General features: G+C 38.4%; 1 protein-coding gene across 3 annotated transcripts in view; it reads left to right on the top strand.

The window, feature by feature from the left end:
* The window catches only part of SIDT1 (SID1 transmembrane family member 1), a 103376-nt gene that overhangs the window by 53902 nt on the left and 35764 nt on the right, over nt 1–13710 (top strand). For 2 of the 3 annotated variants that reach the window (XM_058555804.1, XM_058555805.1), the window contains exons 6-10: nt 591–674; nt 2010–2097; nt 3272–3343; nt 3762–3855; nt 11847–11890. In XM_058555804.1, coding sequence (XP_058411787.1) covers nt 591–674; nt 2010–2097; nt 3272–3343; nt 3762–3855; nt 11847–11890 — 382 coding nt within the window. The remainder of the gene's footprint in view (nt 1–590; nt 675–2009; nt 2098–3271; nt 3344–3761; nt 3856–11846; nt 11891–13710) is intronic. The other variant, XM_058555807.1, reaches the window with a different exon arrangement.

The following is a 13710-nucleotide window of genomic DNA, read 5'->3' on the forward strand; positions in this document are numbered from 1 at the left end:
TTATATCGTCCCAGGAGAAATCAAAGAGAAGGGTGGGGACCACGTCATCCTCGTACTACGTGTCTCGCAAAACTGCTAAATAATAAAAACAATGTCTCATGCACACAAATGGGCAGTCTATATTTGGAGACATTGATTTGGGGAGATAAAGAATAGTTGACTCTTCACCAAAATAAGCAAAGGAAGAAGAGGTGGGAGGGAGGGAGGATCATGACAAAGAACAAGGAAGACCAAGTTGTGGGCTGCACAACATAAATAGAAACCTACTGTTTGTTTTATGTCTTTAAATTTTTATTGTAACATTAGGCCCTTTCTGTTTCATAAGGTGCTAATAAAAAATGGGAAAGGTGTTACATACTTGAAGACAATCTTTTCAGTCCTCTTTGCTATAAAGTGACCTTTATATCAAAGCAACTTTAGAAGACAAGGCACCAAGTTTTAGGAGGACTGTTTGGTGACTGCTCTGGGCAAAACTTTTCATGGCTTCTGGCTTAGTAAAGACCCCCTGCTCTGTGACCCAGGTGGTGTGTGTGGTATGTGTAGTGTGACATCAGTGATGCCCTCTTTTTTATCCCTCATGCACGTTACAGTGCCCAGTGTATGATCTTGACGACAATGTGGAATTTAATGGTGTCTATCAGTCCATGACCAAGAAAGCTGCCATCACCCTACAGGTGAGACATCGCTTCTGTGGTCACTGCTGTCAATGTCAATGCACAGTTTACAGTCAGGGTACCACTAGAACAGCATCCAAAAGGGATTGTCATTCACTGTGTGCCTTGAATCTTTTGCCTTTCTGATTGGTTTTAAAACAAAGATAGCTACTCTTGAAACCAAAGCCTGGGCAATGGTGGACAATGCTACTCTACCAGGTGCCCCATTCCCCTTGGGGAATCTTGGGAACCCATGATGCAGTGGGACATGGATCTGACAGATTGCTTAGAGAGGTAAGGTAAGATTCCAATCTACTCATTGGGGGATGCCAATTTAGGGTAAAGTTTATCCGATCCATTTATAGCTATTAAACATATTCTAATAATTTGTACCAGTAACAGTAACCAAAAAAAAAAAAAGGCCTTCAACGCTGGACAGAATGGATAGGTTCAGAGGAATATGGACCACACTGGGGCAGCAGTTTGCCCTTTTGGCATTTGTAATTCAAGTATTATTTCAATGGTAATTTTATAGCAAAAATGTACACATATCATGTCAGTAAATGTTCAAAGAGATTCTGTCCCCGCCTTTGGGGTGGTACTTACTTGAGGTACCTACAACTCGATCTGTTCTTAGGGTAAGGTGATACTGTTATTGGATAACAAGCAAAGAAGGAGGAAAGGTTCATTATAATGTAGGTGTCAAATCTAAAACCTTCTATCAGTCAGGCTTTAATCTTCTAGTGCCTCAGATTTGATATCCCAAAGATCTGCTCTTATTCCTTCTTGGGTAAGGAAACTGGACACACAGAAGCACACACAGAGAAGGTCAAAGTCAGGCCTGTAACTCAGGTCTCCTGACTTGAGTCTTTGCCTCCTTAACCTAAATTAGTTATTTAACTGCTGACTGTGTGACTATTAGGAAAGTCATTTATCATTAGATTTTCGAATAATAAAAACTTAATATAGTAAACTTAAAACTGCTCTAAAAATAAAGTTTATTAATTAAAAAAACTTAATATACAAGTATTAATTACTAAACATAGGCTGTTGACATATTCTTTACATGGGGCCTATTATAGTCCTAAGCACTCAAATGGGCACAAGATACATTAAAATTAGAATAGTGTACCTATTTACTCTAATTTCTTCTATGTAACAGTTATTTTATTGTGGATAATCTGGAGTAGATCACGGATATGTGAAAGTCCTCTCTAAGAAATTAAGGGGCAGGAGTGAAATTTACTTTTCTTCTCTTTCCTGTTTCTTTCTGGCCCCACCCCCACTGCCACGGACTTTCTCCCTTTTTTCTATCTTTCTTGCCTGCTTATCATAAGATTGTTATGTCTTATGCAGAAGAAGGATTTTCCAGGTGAGCAGTTCTTCGTGGTATTTGTGATAAAGCCTGAAGATTATGCCTGTGGAGGATCTTTCTTCATCCAGGGTAAGAGATAGTGGGGAATACTTGGATACTGAGAAAGACCTACTGGAATGGAAAGGAAGCCAAAAGGTCCCATTGGCCCCTTATGAACATTTCCAGTACCCACTAAGGGAGGGTCATCAGCAGTGACTTGCAAGGCAGTCTGAGAGATACTTGAGAACAAAATAAGGGGAAGAAAATGATAGATCTAAAGATATTGATACTACAAAATGTCATTTCGTGCATTGCATCTTTTCAAAGTCTTATGCTCCCTCAGACCATGTGGGGTATATTTACTCTGTTGGCCTTTTACTCAACAAATATTTGCTACTATGAGGTAATTATTTTATACAGCAGATCATATTCTAAGATCAGTTTGGTAGCCAGCAATAATGGAGCCACTTATCAGTTGGTCATCGTTTCCACAAGGATGTACAAGGAAAATTCAGAGTTCTCAATTCCAGTTCCCAAAATTATATGTTGCAAGATCGTAAGAAAGCAAAGTGGGACAACTTATCCCAATGATAGGGGTTGTGTGAACTCCTAGGCATAATACAAATGGTTGTGGGTAACTACCCAGTAACTACCTTGGGAATGGAATAGGCTGTTAATTGAAAACACACACACCCAGCAGCTGATGAGCCATATGTGATCAACAGAGAAGGGAATCAAGAAGTGTAACATGGTTCCCTTGGTATTTAGGTAAAATTTCTGCTTGTGTATTCTTTAACCTCGTAATTATATAGCTCCAGTTTTGCTATGTAATGTCAGGTGTTCTTTGGTAAACTACGAGTCCTTTGATGACTATACAAGAAGAAACAAACTCTCACTGGCTAAAAATGCAAACCAAAAGACGAGGTAGCTTTCTATTTTTGCAGCTGTTTTCTTCCAGTGTCTGTGACTTGTTGAGCCATGTGGATATCAGAGGAAGGGTCAAGCCTTCTTCATTCAAGGGAGGCTGCAGTCTCATTGGTGTCAGCTAGTGCTACCAAAAAGCACCCAAGCAAAGGCCAGATTGAAAGTTTAACCAAAAGGGGTATTAGATGGTTTGAAGGTTTGGGGGTCAGGGTTTCCTCTAGTTTTTGCTAAAAGAAAATTCAGCAACCAGAGTTAATTCTGGACAGTTTTCGAACAAATGTTCAGATGAGCGGCCAAGAACCAAGTATCTGATCCATTGTGCCTTGTTCTTTTTTATCAGAAAAGGAGAACCAGACCTGGAATCTACAACGAACAAAGAACCTTCAAGTGACCATTGTTCCTTCCATTAAAAGTGAGTATTAGCTCTCAGATTTGGTGGAGAGATTCCTATGTCAGGAAGTTGATCATATAACTCAATGCTAATGTCATCCTTCCAGAGAAACATCATAAGAAAACTAATGTTGACCTTAGAGATAGAAGAGAGAATCAAAGCATTTCGTTAAATCCCTTCCAGAAAGACAGGGAACTCAATTATGAAGTTGTATACAGGAGGTCCTTCCCAGCTTCCGCTGGGAAGTCCTCACTGTGAAAGGCAGCCATTTGTGGATACTGTCTGGTTGACCTCCCATATCTTTGCTGCTTTGAATGGAAATATCTTAGAGGAGTTAAGAATGGGTGTGATGGAGATGGGCCCTTGAAGCTGTCTTGTCCCAACATAGTCCTCTTTTCTCCTGAGCACATCCTAACCAAAGTTGTTTCTCTTCCCTCAGAATCCATGTATGTGAAATTCAGTCTTCTCACTTTCTTCACCTTCTTGTCCTTCTACGTGGGATGCCTGCTTGTTGCGTGCGTTCATTATATCAGGTGGGTCAAGAGTTGCAAGAAATGTTCATCCTCTTTGCCTGTCTCTGCTTAGCGATCAGAGCATTAGGCCTTAGAGCCGTATTGACTGGACTCAAATCTACCTCAGCCACTAACTGTGTGACCTTGGGAAAGTTACTTAACTTCTCTGTGCTCCAGCTTCCCCATCTGCAAAATGAGATAATAATTTACTTCATAGAATAATATAACTGCAATGTTTACATCAATGTCCTGCACAGAGTAAGTGCTGGTAGAGGGTTATTTATTTTCATGGTTAATTAAACCTCAGCAGAAAGACAGCTGAGGTATATTTTAGACCAGAAAATACTCACAAAGAATCCTATGGAATGTAGGAAATGAAGAGTTCTTCCTCACATGGAGAGTTAGAAACAGCGTTAAACATTCCATCAAAAAGTAAAATTAATGCCTAAAATAAATCTTGAGGTGTAATAAATAGCAGGGGTAATAGACCAGGTGCTTTCTTACTGTTGCAGCATCAATTTTCCAGTAAAATGTCCCTTCAGAGAAAAAACAGAAATAATCATGCTGTAATTTGACCAAGGAAATTTCCCTTCCCAAGAGTTTGGAGCCCCTAATAAAAAGAGGTCCGGTCTTTCTAGCAGGCAGGAACCTTGAGAATGCCGTACTTTGCTGTGGTCTCTGTGAAACAACTACAAAAGGCAAGAGGTTTACAATCTGTAAGGAACATGTAAAGAAACCAAACCAGCATGAAGTTTTCAGACTGTTGCGCAAGATTAACCTCATCTGTAGAAAAACTTCAGGGCTACACCAGGAATCCAAGTATCTCAGAGATACAGGACTATCTCTGACAAAAAATAACTCGCTTCTGTGACCTTTATGAAGCTTTACGGTTGAGAAACTGACTTCAAAGACCTCAGGACTACCACTGGCCATATCTGGGACAATCTGAGGACCAGAGTAATCAAGGAGAATAACGAATTCTAAACCATTGAGAAAAATAGAAATTCATAAATCCATATCAAAAAAGGAAGGAAGGAAGGAAGGAAGGATGGATGGACCTAAATACCTCCAGATATACATCCAGTGAATTCAGCAAAGTTACTAAAAGAGGTACACATTCGAGAAAGGAGCCCTTAGCAAATACTGATAGCAGAAGTGAGGACTCTCGCCTACAGCAGAACGCCAAAAGCTGACTGTCAATATAGAGGGAATGCTGGAATGGAAAAGCGTCACTACGCAAGAATCATCAATGGACACTAAAACTAGGAGGAAAATCTGATGAAGATCAAGATATTTGCATGGATGAAAGTGTATCCCCACAAATTGCTAAATAGTTGTCAGGGAAAAAATAGCAACTATACAGTGGAGAAATCAGACAAGATTGACTGGGTGATCAAAATTAATATGATGGAGGGGGAGATGGACATTGTGTGCCTCCAGATGTGACACTCTGAGAAGGACACCACATCATGTATGCAGTATTCCAGCCAGAAAGTCATATTTTTAATAAAATCATAAGAAAAAATTAGACACCTCAAAATGACATTCTATTAAAATGTGGAAAAAGACAAAGGCTGTGGAAATGTTCCACATTGAAGGAGACTAAAGAGATATGACAACTAAAGACAATACCTGATCTCAGACTAGATCTTTTACCAGAAGAAAAATATGCTATAAAGGATATTATTGGGTCAGTTGCAAAATTGTAATACAAGTAGTAGATTAGCTAAGAGTATCACATTGATGTTAAGTTTGCTGAATTTGACAGCTATACTGTGGCTATGTAAGAGAACACCTTTATTATTTGGAAATATTTAGGCATGAAAGTACATGACATACGCAACTTGCTTTCAAATGATTCAGAAAGAAATTTTTATATATACACACACATATAGACAGATAGAGAATGATAAAGCAAATGGGGTAATATTGCTAACAATAAGTGAATCCAGGTAAAGAGTATATAGGTGTTCTATTTTCTATTCTTATTCTTACAACTTCTCTGTAAATTTGAAGTTACCGTAGTCCCCCCTTATCTGTGGTTCCACTTTCCATGGTTTCAGTTACCCGCAGTCAACCATGGTCCAAAAATACAGTACAGTAAGATATTTTGAGAGAGAGAGGAAGAAACCACATTCACATAACTTTTATTACCGTATATTGTTATAATTGTTCTATTTACTATTATTTATTGTTGTTAATCTCTTACTGTGCCTAATTTATTTCAACTTTATCATAGATATGTACCTATAGGAAATTACATAGTATATATAGGGTTCAGTATGATCTGTGGTTTCAGGCATCCAATGGGGGTCTTGGAATGCATCCCCCGCAGATAAGGGGGGACTACTATATTTTCAAATAAAAAGTTAAAAATAAAAACCTGAGTCTATAGGCAAATATTATACCTGGAAAGTATATGCATTAACTGATTATCGGTTCAATTAGTTTATCAGATCATATTCACATATAAAAGTATCTGCTCTGCGCCAGGCTCTGTGCTGAGCCTTCTAAGCAGATTGTCTCATCTAATGCCCCACAACCACGGGTACTAGTATCATCACTATTTGACAGTTAGGGGAATTGAGGCATAGAGAGAGTAAGCAATTTGACCGAGAATTCACAGCCAGTAAATAAAAGAGCTGGGATTTGAACCCAGGCAGCCTGGCTCCAGAGCCTTAGCTCTTAAGCAGGCTGGTCAAGATGAGTCTGGAGTGGTCAAGGCATGTGAGGGAAGGCTGTCCTGATCAAGGATGCCAGTCCAAAAGCCTGGCACCCCAATAGGGATTTGCTTGAAAAAGGGTCCAGAAAGCTCCCAATTTTGACTTGGATGAATTCCACCATCATGGAAAAAGTTCATCTCTTCTGCCTCTCTTAGGAAGACTATCTCTACTCCTGATGCTTTAGATTTTAGAAAATAGGATTTTACCTCTCTAATTAGCTAGCATGCATAATCAACATACAGACAGACGAAAAATCAAATTAAAGCTGGATATCAATCTCTCTAAAGTTGTTATTCAGCCTACTGAAGCGAGCAGTTTTTAAAAGTTGTGGTATAAGGCTCTGTTGAAACCTCTCGCCGCCAGATTATTTTGCTCCAGTCAATAGCACAAGCACAGATTCCTTCCAAATATAGACAAACTGAAAATAGGAACCTGGAGACATAAGAACTATTTGGCATTCTAAATAGGGGAATAGACTGAGGAAAAATGCCAACAGAACTCTTCCTTCATTGAACAAGCAGAAATAACAAAATTTTCTCCAAAACCAAATGAAGCCAGACCTGGAGAATAATGCCATTTGCTTGATGAGTCCCCTGCACCTAATATTAATACATGTGGGGCTTGCAGTACATGCTTTGAGATCAGGATGAAGCATTGATAGAGACATGGCCCCTGCCCCCAGCAAGCTAAGAATCCAACGTGTCTTTATGCTGTATTGGCTTGAAACTAAATATCATTCCCTCTCATGCCCAGCTCCAATCCATTCAACAAGTATTTAGGGAACCCCCCACAATGAACGCACAGGCCCTGGACCAATCACTGCCCGCATGTTCTCTTATTCCTTCCTCTCAACAACACTGCTAGGCGCCGAGTTCAAACTTGTATTAGTTACCTATTACCACAATACTGCTGCATAAAAATTGACCATAAAAACTCCAATGGCATACGGCAATAAATATTTAAGTTTGCTCACAAATCTGTGGATCAGCTGGATGATTCTGCTAATCTGGACTGGGCTCAGAGATCTCAGCTGAGTGTGGTCACAGAATGCAATCAGCTGGCAGGTCAACCAAGAGCTGGCTCTTCTAGACTGGCCTCAGCTGCACTTGCTCTCTCATGCTCCAGCAGGCTAGTCTTGGTTTATTGTATCTCTAAGAGAGACAGAAGAAGAGTGCGAGGTCTCCTTAAGTCTTAAGACTTCAGAAGTGGCACAATATCACTTACCCCTCATTCTATTGGCCAGAACAAGTCACGAAGCCAGTCCAGATTCAAGGCACAGACTCCACCTTTTGATTAAAGGAGCTGGATACAAGACGAGGTGTAGCCATTTTGCAATCAATCTGGCATAGTTCTCATTCACTGTTTTTCCTTTGTTCACTGGATACTGCCTGCCTCACTGAGCTTTGTAAATCATTTAACTCCTCTAATGAAGAATTTTATCAGCTCCAAAACCTAGGGCAAATGTGAGTAAAGCCTGCTAATCAAACACACAATCCAAACACATCATCTTTTATGAGTCCATATAATTGCTTTCCAGTTAATATCACTAAAATTGTTTATAAAAAGGACTTCACTAGAGCCTCATTTGCCAGCTAGAACAGTCAGGCCAAATTCTAACTGCTTCTTTAATGATATACCTTGTTCAATTGACAAATATTTAGTTATCATTTCCTATGCAGCAGGCCCTGTCCTACTGGTTAGGGAGACAGTGATGAACAAGACAGTCTGGATCCCTGCTCTAATACAGCTTACACTGTGCAGAGAAGAAACATATAAGTAAGCAAGCAATTAATAAAGAAAACAATTTCAGCTAGTGACAGGAGGAGAATAAACACAGCAGTGTGATAGAGAATGATTGGATTGGAGAAGCTACTTTAGATTTTATTTGTTCAGCAGGGAAGACCTCTCAGAACCAAGACCTAAATGGCAAGAAGGAGCCGCCGTGTGAGGATCTGGGGAGAGAGTGGCCCAGGCAGAGAACAAGAGCATAAGTCCTGAGGCAGGGATGAGTTTGTGTATCTAGGAACAAAAGAGGTATGAAGAGGGGCCGGCCCCGTGGCTTAGAGGTTAAGTGCGCACGCTCCGCTGCTGGTGGCCCGGGTTCGGATCCCGGGCACGCACCGACGCACCGCTTCTCTGGCCATGCTGAGGCTGCGTCCCACATACAGCAACTAGAAGGCTGTGCAACTGTGACATACAACTATCTACTGGGGCTTTGGGGGAAAAAAGTAAATAAATAAAAAATTAAAAAAAAAAAAAGAGGTATGAAGAGAAGTTCCTCCACCAAACATACTGGGATCAGGAGTGTGCAACTTCTAAAGTCCCCATCTGGAAGTAAGTGAGAGCATGCACCAAAGAACAAGCACATCTGGACCCAACTTTCCTCTCGCTTCCCCACTCCCCCAGCCTCACACCCAAAAGGGAAGCTCATTTGGGGGGAAGAAAGTAATTCACATTGTAATTTTTGATAGACATTTCCAAATAGTATATCTTGTTTTTTAAATAATAGCTTTATTGAGATATAATTCACAGACCATAAAATTCACACTTTTAAAGTATATAATTCAGTAGTTTTTAGTATATTCACAGTTGCACAACCATCACCACTATCTAATTGTCATCACCTCCAAAAGGAAATCCTGAGTTCACCTAGGTTACAGGATACAAGACCAATATACAAAAATCAGTTGTATTTCTATATGCTAGCAATGAACAATCCAGACATGAAATTAAGAAGACAATTCCATTTATAATAACATCAAAAATAATAAAATACTTAAGAATAAATTTAACAAATTAAATATAAGGCTTACACATTGAAAATTACAAAACATCCTTGAAAGAAATTAAAGAGGACCTAAATAAATGGAAAGATATTCTGTGGTCATGGATTAAAAGACTTAATATTGTTAAGATGGTGTTGTAGACAGAATAATGGCCCCAAAAAGAGGTCCACGTCCTAATATCAAGAAACAGTGACTATATTACTTTACATGGCAAAAGAGATTTTGAAGATGTGATAAAATTATGGAGATTATCCTGGATTATCCATGTAGGTGTAATGTAATCACAAGGGTCCCTACAAGAGGGAAGCAAGAGGGTCAAAGGCAGAAGGAGGAAATGTAACGATGGAAGCCAAGGTTGGAGCGATGTACTTGGAAGATGGAGGAAGGAGCCATGAGTCAAGGAATGCAGGCCACCTCTAGAAGCTGGAAAAGGCAAGGAAATGGATACTCCCCTGGAGCCTCCAGAAGGAATACAGCCCTACTTATACCTTGATTTTAGCCACATAAGACTCGTTTTGGAATTCTGACATCCAGAACTGTAAAGATAATAAATTTGTATTATTTTAAACTACTAAGTTTGTGATAAAATGTTACAGCAGCAATAGACACTAAAATACATGGCAGTACTCCCCAAATTGATCTACAGACTCAACACAATCCATATCAAAGTCCCAGCTGACTTTCTTATAGAAATTGACAAACTGATCCTAAAATTCATACGGAAATGCAAGGGACTCAGAATGGTAAAACAATCATGAAAAAAAAAACAGCAAAGCTGGAGGTCTTACACTTCCTGATATCAAAACTTACTACAAAGTTACAGTAATCAAAACTCTGTCACTGACATGAGGAAAGACATATAGATCAACAGAATAGAATTGAGAGTTCAGAAATAAATCCTTACGTTTATGATCAATCGATTTTTGACAAGGGTACCAAGACAATTCAATGGAGAAAGGATATTCTTCTCAACAAATAGTGTTGAGACAACTAGGTAGCCACATGAAAAAGAATGAAGTTGTACCCCTACTTCACACCATATACAAAAATTAACTAAAAATAGCTTAAAGATCTAAATGTAAAAGCTAAATCTACAAAACTCTTAGATGAAAACATAGGTGTAAATCTTTGTGATCTTGGGTTAAGGCAATAGTTTCTTATATATGACACCAAAAGCATATGTAACAAAAGAAAAAATAGATAAATTGGACTTCATCAAAATGAAAACTTTTGTATTTCAAAGAACATTATCAAGAAGTGAGAATACAATACACAAAATTGGAGAAAATGTTTGCAAGTCATATATCTGATGAGAGTCTAGTATCCACACTATATAAACAATTCTTACAATCAATGATAAAAAGAAAAATAACCCCATTTAAAAATGGGTAAGGAGTTTGAATAGACATTTCTCCAAAGAAGATATCCAAATGGCCAACAAGCATATGAAAAGATATTTAACATCATTAGCCACCAGGGAAATGCAAATCAAAACTACAATGAGAAAGTACTTTATATCCACTAGGATGGCTATAAAAAAAATTTTTAATGGAGAAAGAGTTGGTACGGATGTGAAGAAATTGGAACCTTCTACATTGCTAGTGGGCATGTAAAATAGTTCCTGCTATGAAGCTGCTGTGGAAACCAGTTTGGAAAAAACAGTTAAACATATAGTTACCTCATACCCAGCACTTCCATTCCTAGGTCTATACTCAAGAAAATTTAATACATATGTCCGCATAAAAATTTGTATACAGATGTTCATAGCAATGTTATTCATGATAGCCAAAAAGTGGAAACAACCAAAATGTCCATCAAGTGTAAACAAATAAATTAAACATGGTCTATCCATACAGTGGAATATTATTCAGCCATAAAAAGACTGAAGTATTGATTCATTTACCACATAGGTGACCCTTGAAAGCATTATGCTAAGTGAAAGAAGCCAGTCAAAAAAGACCACATATAGTATGATTCCATTTACATGAAATGCTCAGAATAGGCAAATTTATAGAGACAGAAAGTAGATTAGTGGTTGTCAGGGGCTAGGAGGAGTGAGGAATGGGGAGTAACTGCTAATGGGTTTGAGATTCTTTGGGGGATGCTGAAAATGTTCTGAAATTAGATAATAGTGATGGTTTCACAACTTTTTGAACACACTAAAACTCATTCAATTGTGCACATTAAAGGGTAAATATTATGGTATGTGAATTATCTGAAACTAAAAAAATGAATTTACGTATGCAGGTATATGCCTAGGAGTGGAATTGCTGGTCATATGGTAACTCTATGTTTAACTTTTTGAGGAACTGCTGAACTGTTTTCCAAAGTGGCTGCACCATTTTACAATCCCACCAGTGTATCAGAGTTTCCATTTCTCCACATCCAAAGGCCCATTTTTAAGGATCCTAGCAGACAAATCTTGAACAAAGTCTAGAGGGAACAAGTGTAAGGTGCTGAGGTTTTCGCTGTCTTAGGAGCGTGTGTATGTGCTTGTTTGCAGGTTTCAGAGAAAATCCATTGGTGGAGGCTTTGGTTCCAATGATGGTAAGAAAAATCCCTGATTTCAATACAAAATGATGTCGAATATGTGGTAACATCCCATTAGGTACCTCTTTGTCCCTTTGCCTTTTGTAATCTCCAGACTCTCCCTTGATTCCTATCCCATGGAGTAGTCTAATCTACAGTCTTTCTACAGAAAGCAGAGCTAGTGAGAACCAATTTTTATAGTTGATAATTACTGAGATATGGAGCTCACACTAAGAACCTGTGCTTGGGGCGTCCATTTCTCAGCCATTCATCTTTTTAAAAAGTTTAATCTTTTCTAGGACATAAATTGTTCATACCTATCTTATCCCAAAGCTAATTTGTGAACAATAATAAAAATTTGCTGTGTCAACTCTAATACAGAGGTTTTTACTTTTCCCAAATTGAGATAGAGGCTTTTTTGTTCAAGAATCTAGAAAACTGAAATATTTGAGAAATACTTTGGAAATCCAGAGTAATTGATTACCCAGCCATTGTAATGTGCCCTTTCCTCCACTGTGAGAATTCGAACAAAGGAATTCAATTGCCTGATCTTTTTATCAAAACTTAAAATAAAATTAAATGTCCTCATTTTTTTAAATTGAGATATAATTGATATATAACATTGTATAAGTTTCAGGTGTACAACATAATAATTTGATATTTGTATATACAGTCATGCGTCACTTAACGATGGGATATGTTCTAAGAAATGTGTCATTAGGCGTTAGAGTGTACTTACACAAACCTAAATGGTGTAACCCACTACACACCTAGGCTGTACAGTACTAATCTTAGGACCACTGTCATAGATGCAGTCTATCATTGACCAAAATGTGGTTATGCGGCGCATGACTACATTGCAAAATGTGCACCACACTTAGTCTAGTTAACATCCATCATCACATATAGTTACAAATTCTTTTTTCTTGTGATGAGAACTTTTAAGATCTACTCTGTTAGCAACTTCCATATATACAATACAATATTATCAACTGTAGTCACCATGCTGTACATTACATCCCCAGGACTTATTTACTTTACAACTGGAAGTTTGTACCTTTTGTAAATGTCCTCATTTATGAAAAGTCTAAATCAACTCAGTGCTCATAAGCTATTCGGCATAGAGTGATCATTTGGAGAAGGAATGATGAAGTGAGACTTGATTTTTAATTCACATGTAAGCAAATGTTTAGTTCTGTGTTTTCTACACTTAAATGAGCCCACAGAATCTTAGAAAGACATAAATTTTTTTTTTATGTCCCTGTAAGTTGCCAAAGAAAGAAAGCAAGAACGTTTCTCCTTCTGCTGGAGGCTGCTTCTCCTGCCTTCCTTTGATTTTTGTCTCCTTGTCTCCTTAACATCAGCATGTCTATTTTTCCAGCCACGCCAGGCAATTTGTTTTAATAACATTCAACTGACAATGTAAAAGACTGTGAAAGGACACCTGCTCTAGTGTCTGAAATGCTAAGTACTACTTTCCCTTTATTCATCAGATGTTTAAATGAGTTTGTCTTCTCTCTGGATCTCATCCTTTTCCTGCAGTACTCTCCAGGTTTTGCTCTTACTTTAGGCTTAGTTGAACTTAGGAAGCCTGACTGGTTGGATCCCATTGGTGGTCTGTGAATGGGTGGTCTGCTATTTTTATTGTATGAGTGAAGTTATTTTATTATTGTAATGATAATTAAAGGAATTCCATGTTCAGAAGGGTCCCCTGAACAATGAAGCATAGGTGGACAGAGCTGAGACTTGAGCCAGATCATTGTCTAAGATCAAGAAGGCTCCGAAAATTAGTTGAGAACTAGAGGCACCCTTCAGATGGCAAGCAGAAATGAATGAGT

The sequence above is a fragment of the Diceros bicornis genome, chromosome 15 (assembly GCF_020826845.1).
Source record: "Diceros bicornis minor isolate mBicDic1 chromosome 15, mDicBic1.mat.cur, whole genome shotgun sequence".
NCBI classification, from domain to species: domain Eukaryota; kingdom Metazoa; phylum Chordata; class Mammalia; order Perissodactyla; family Rhinocerotidae; genus Diceros; species Diceros bicornis.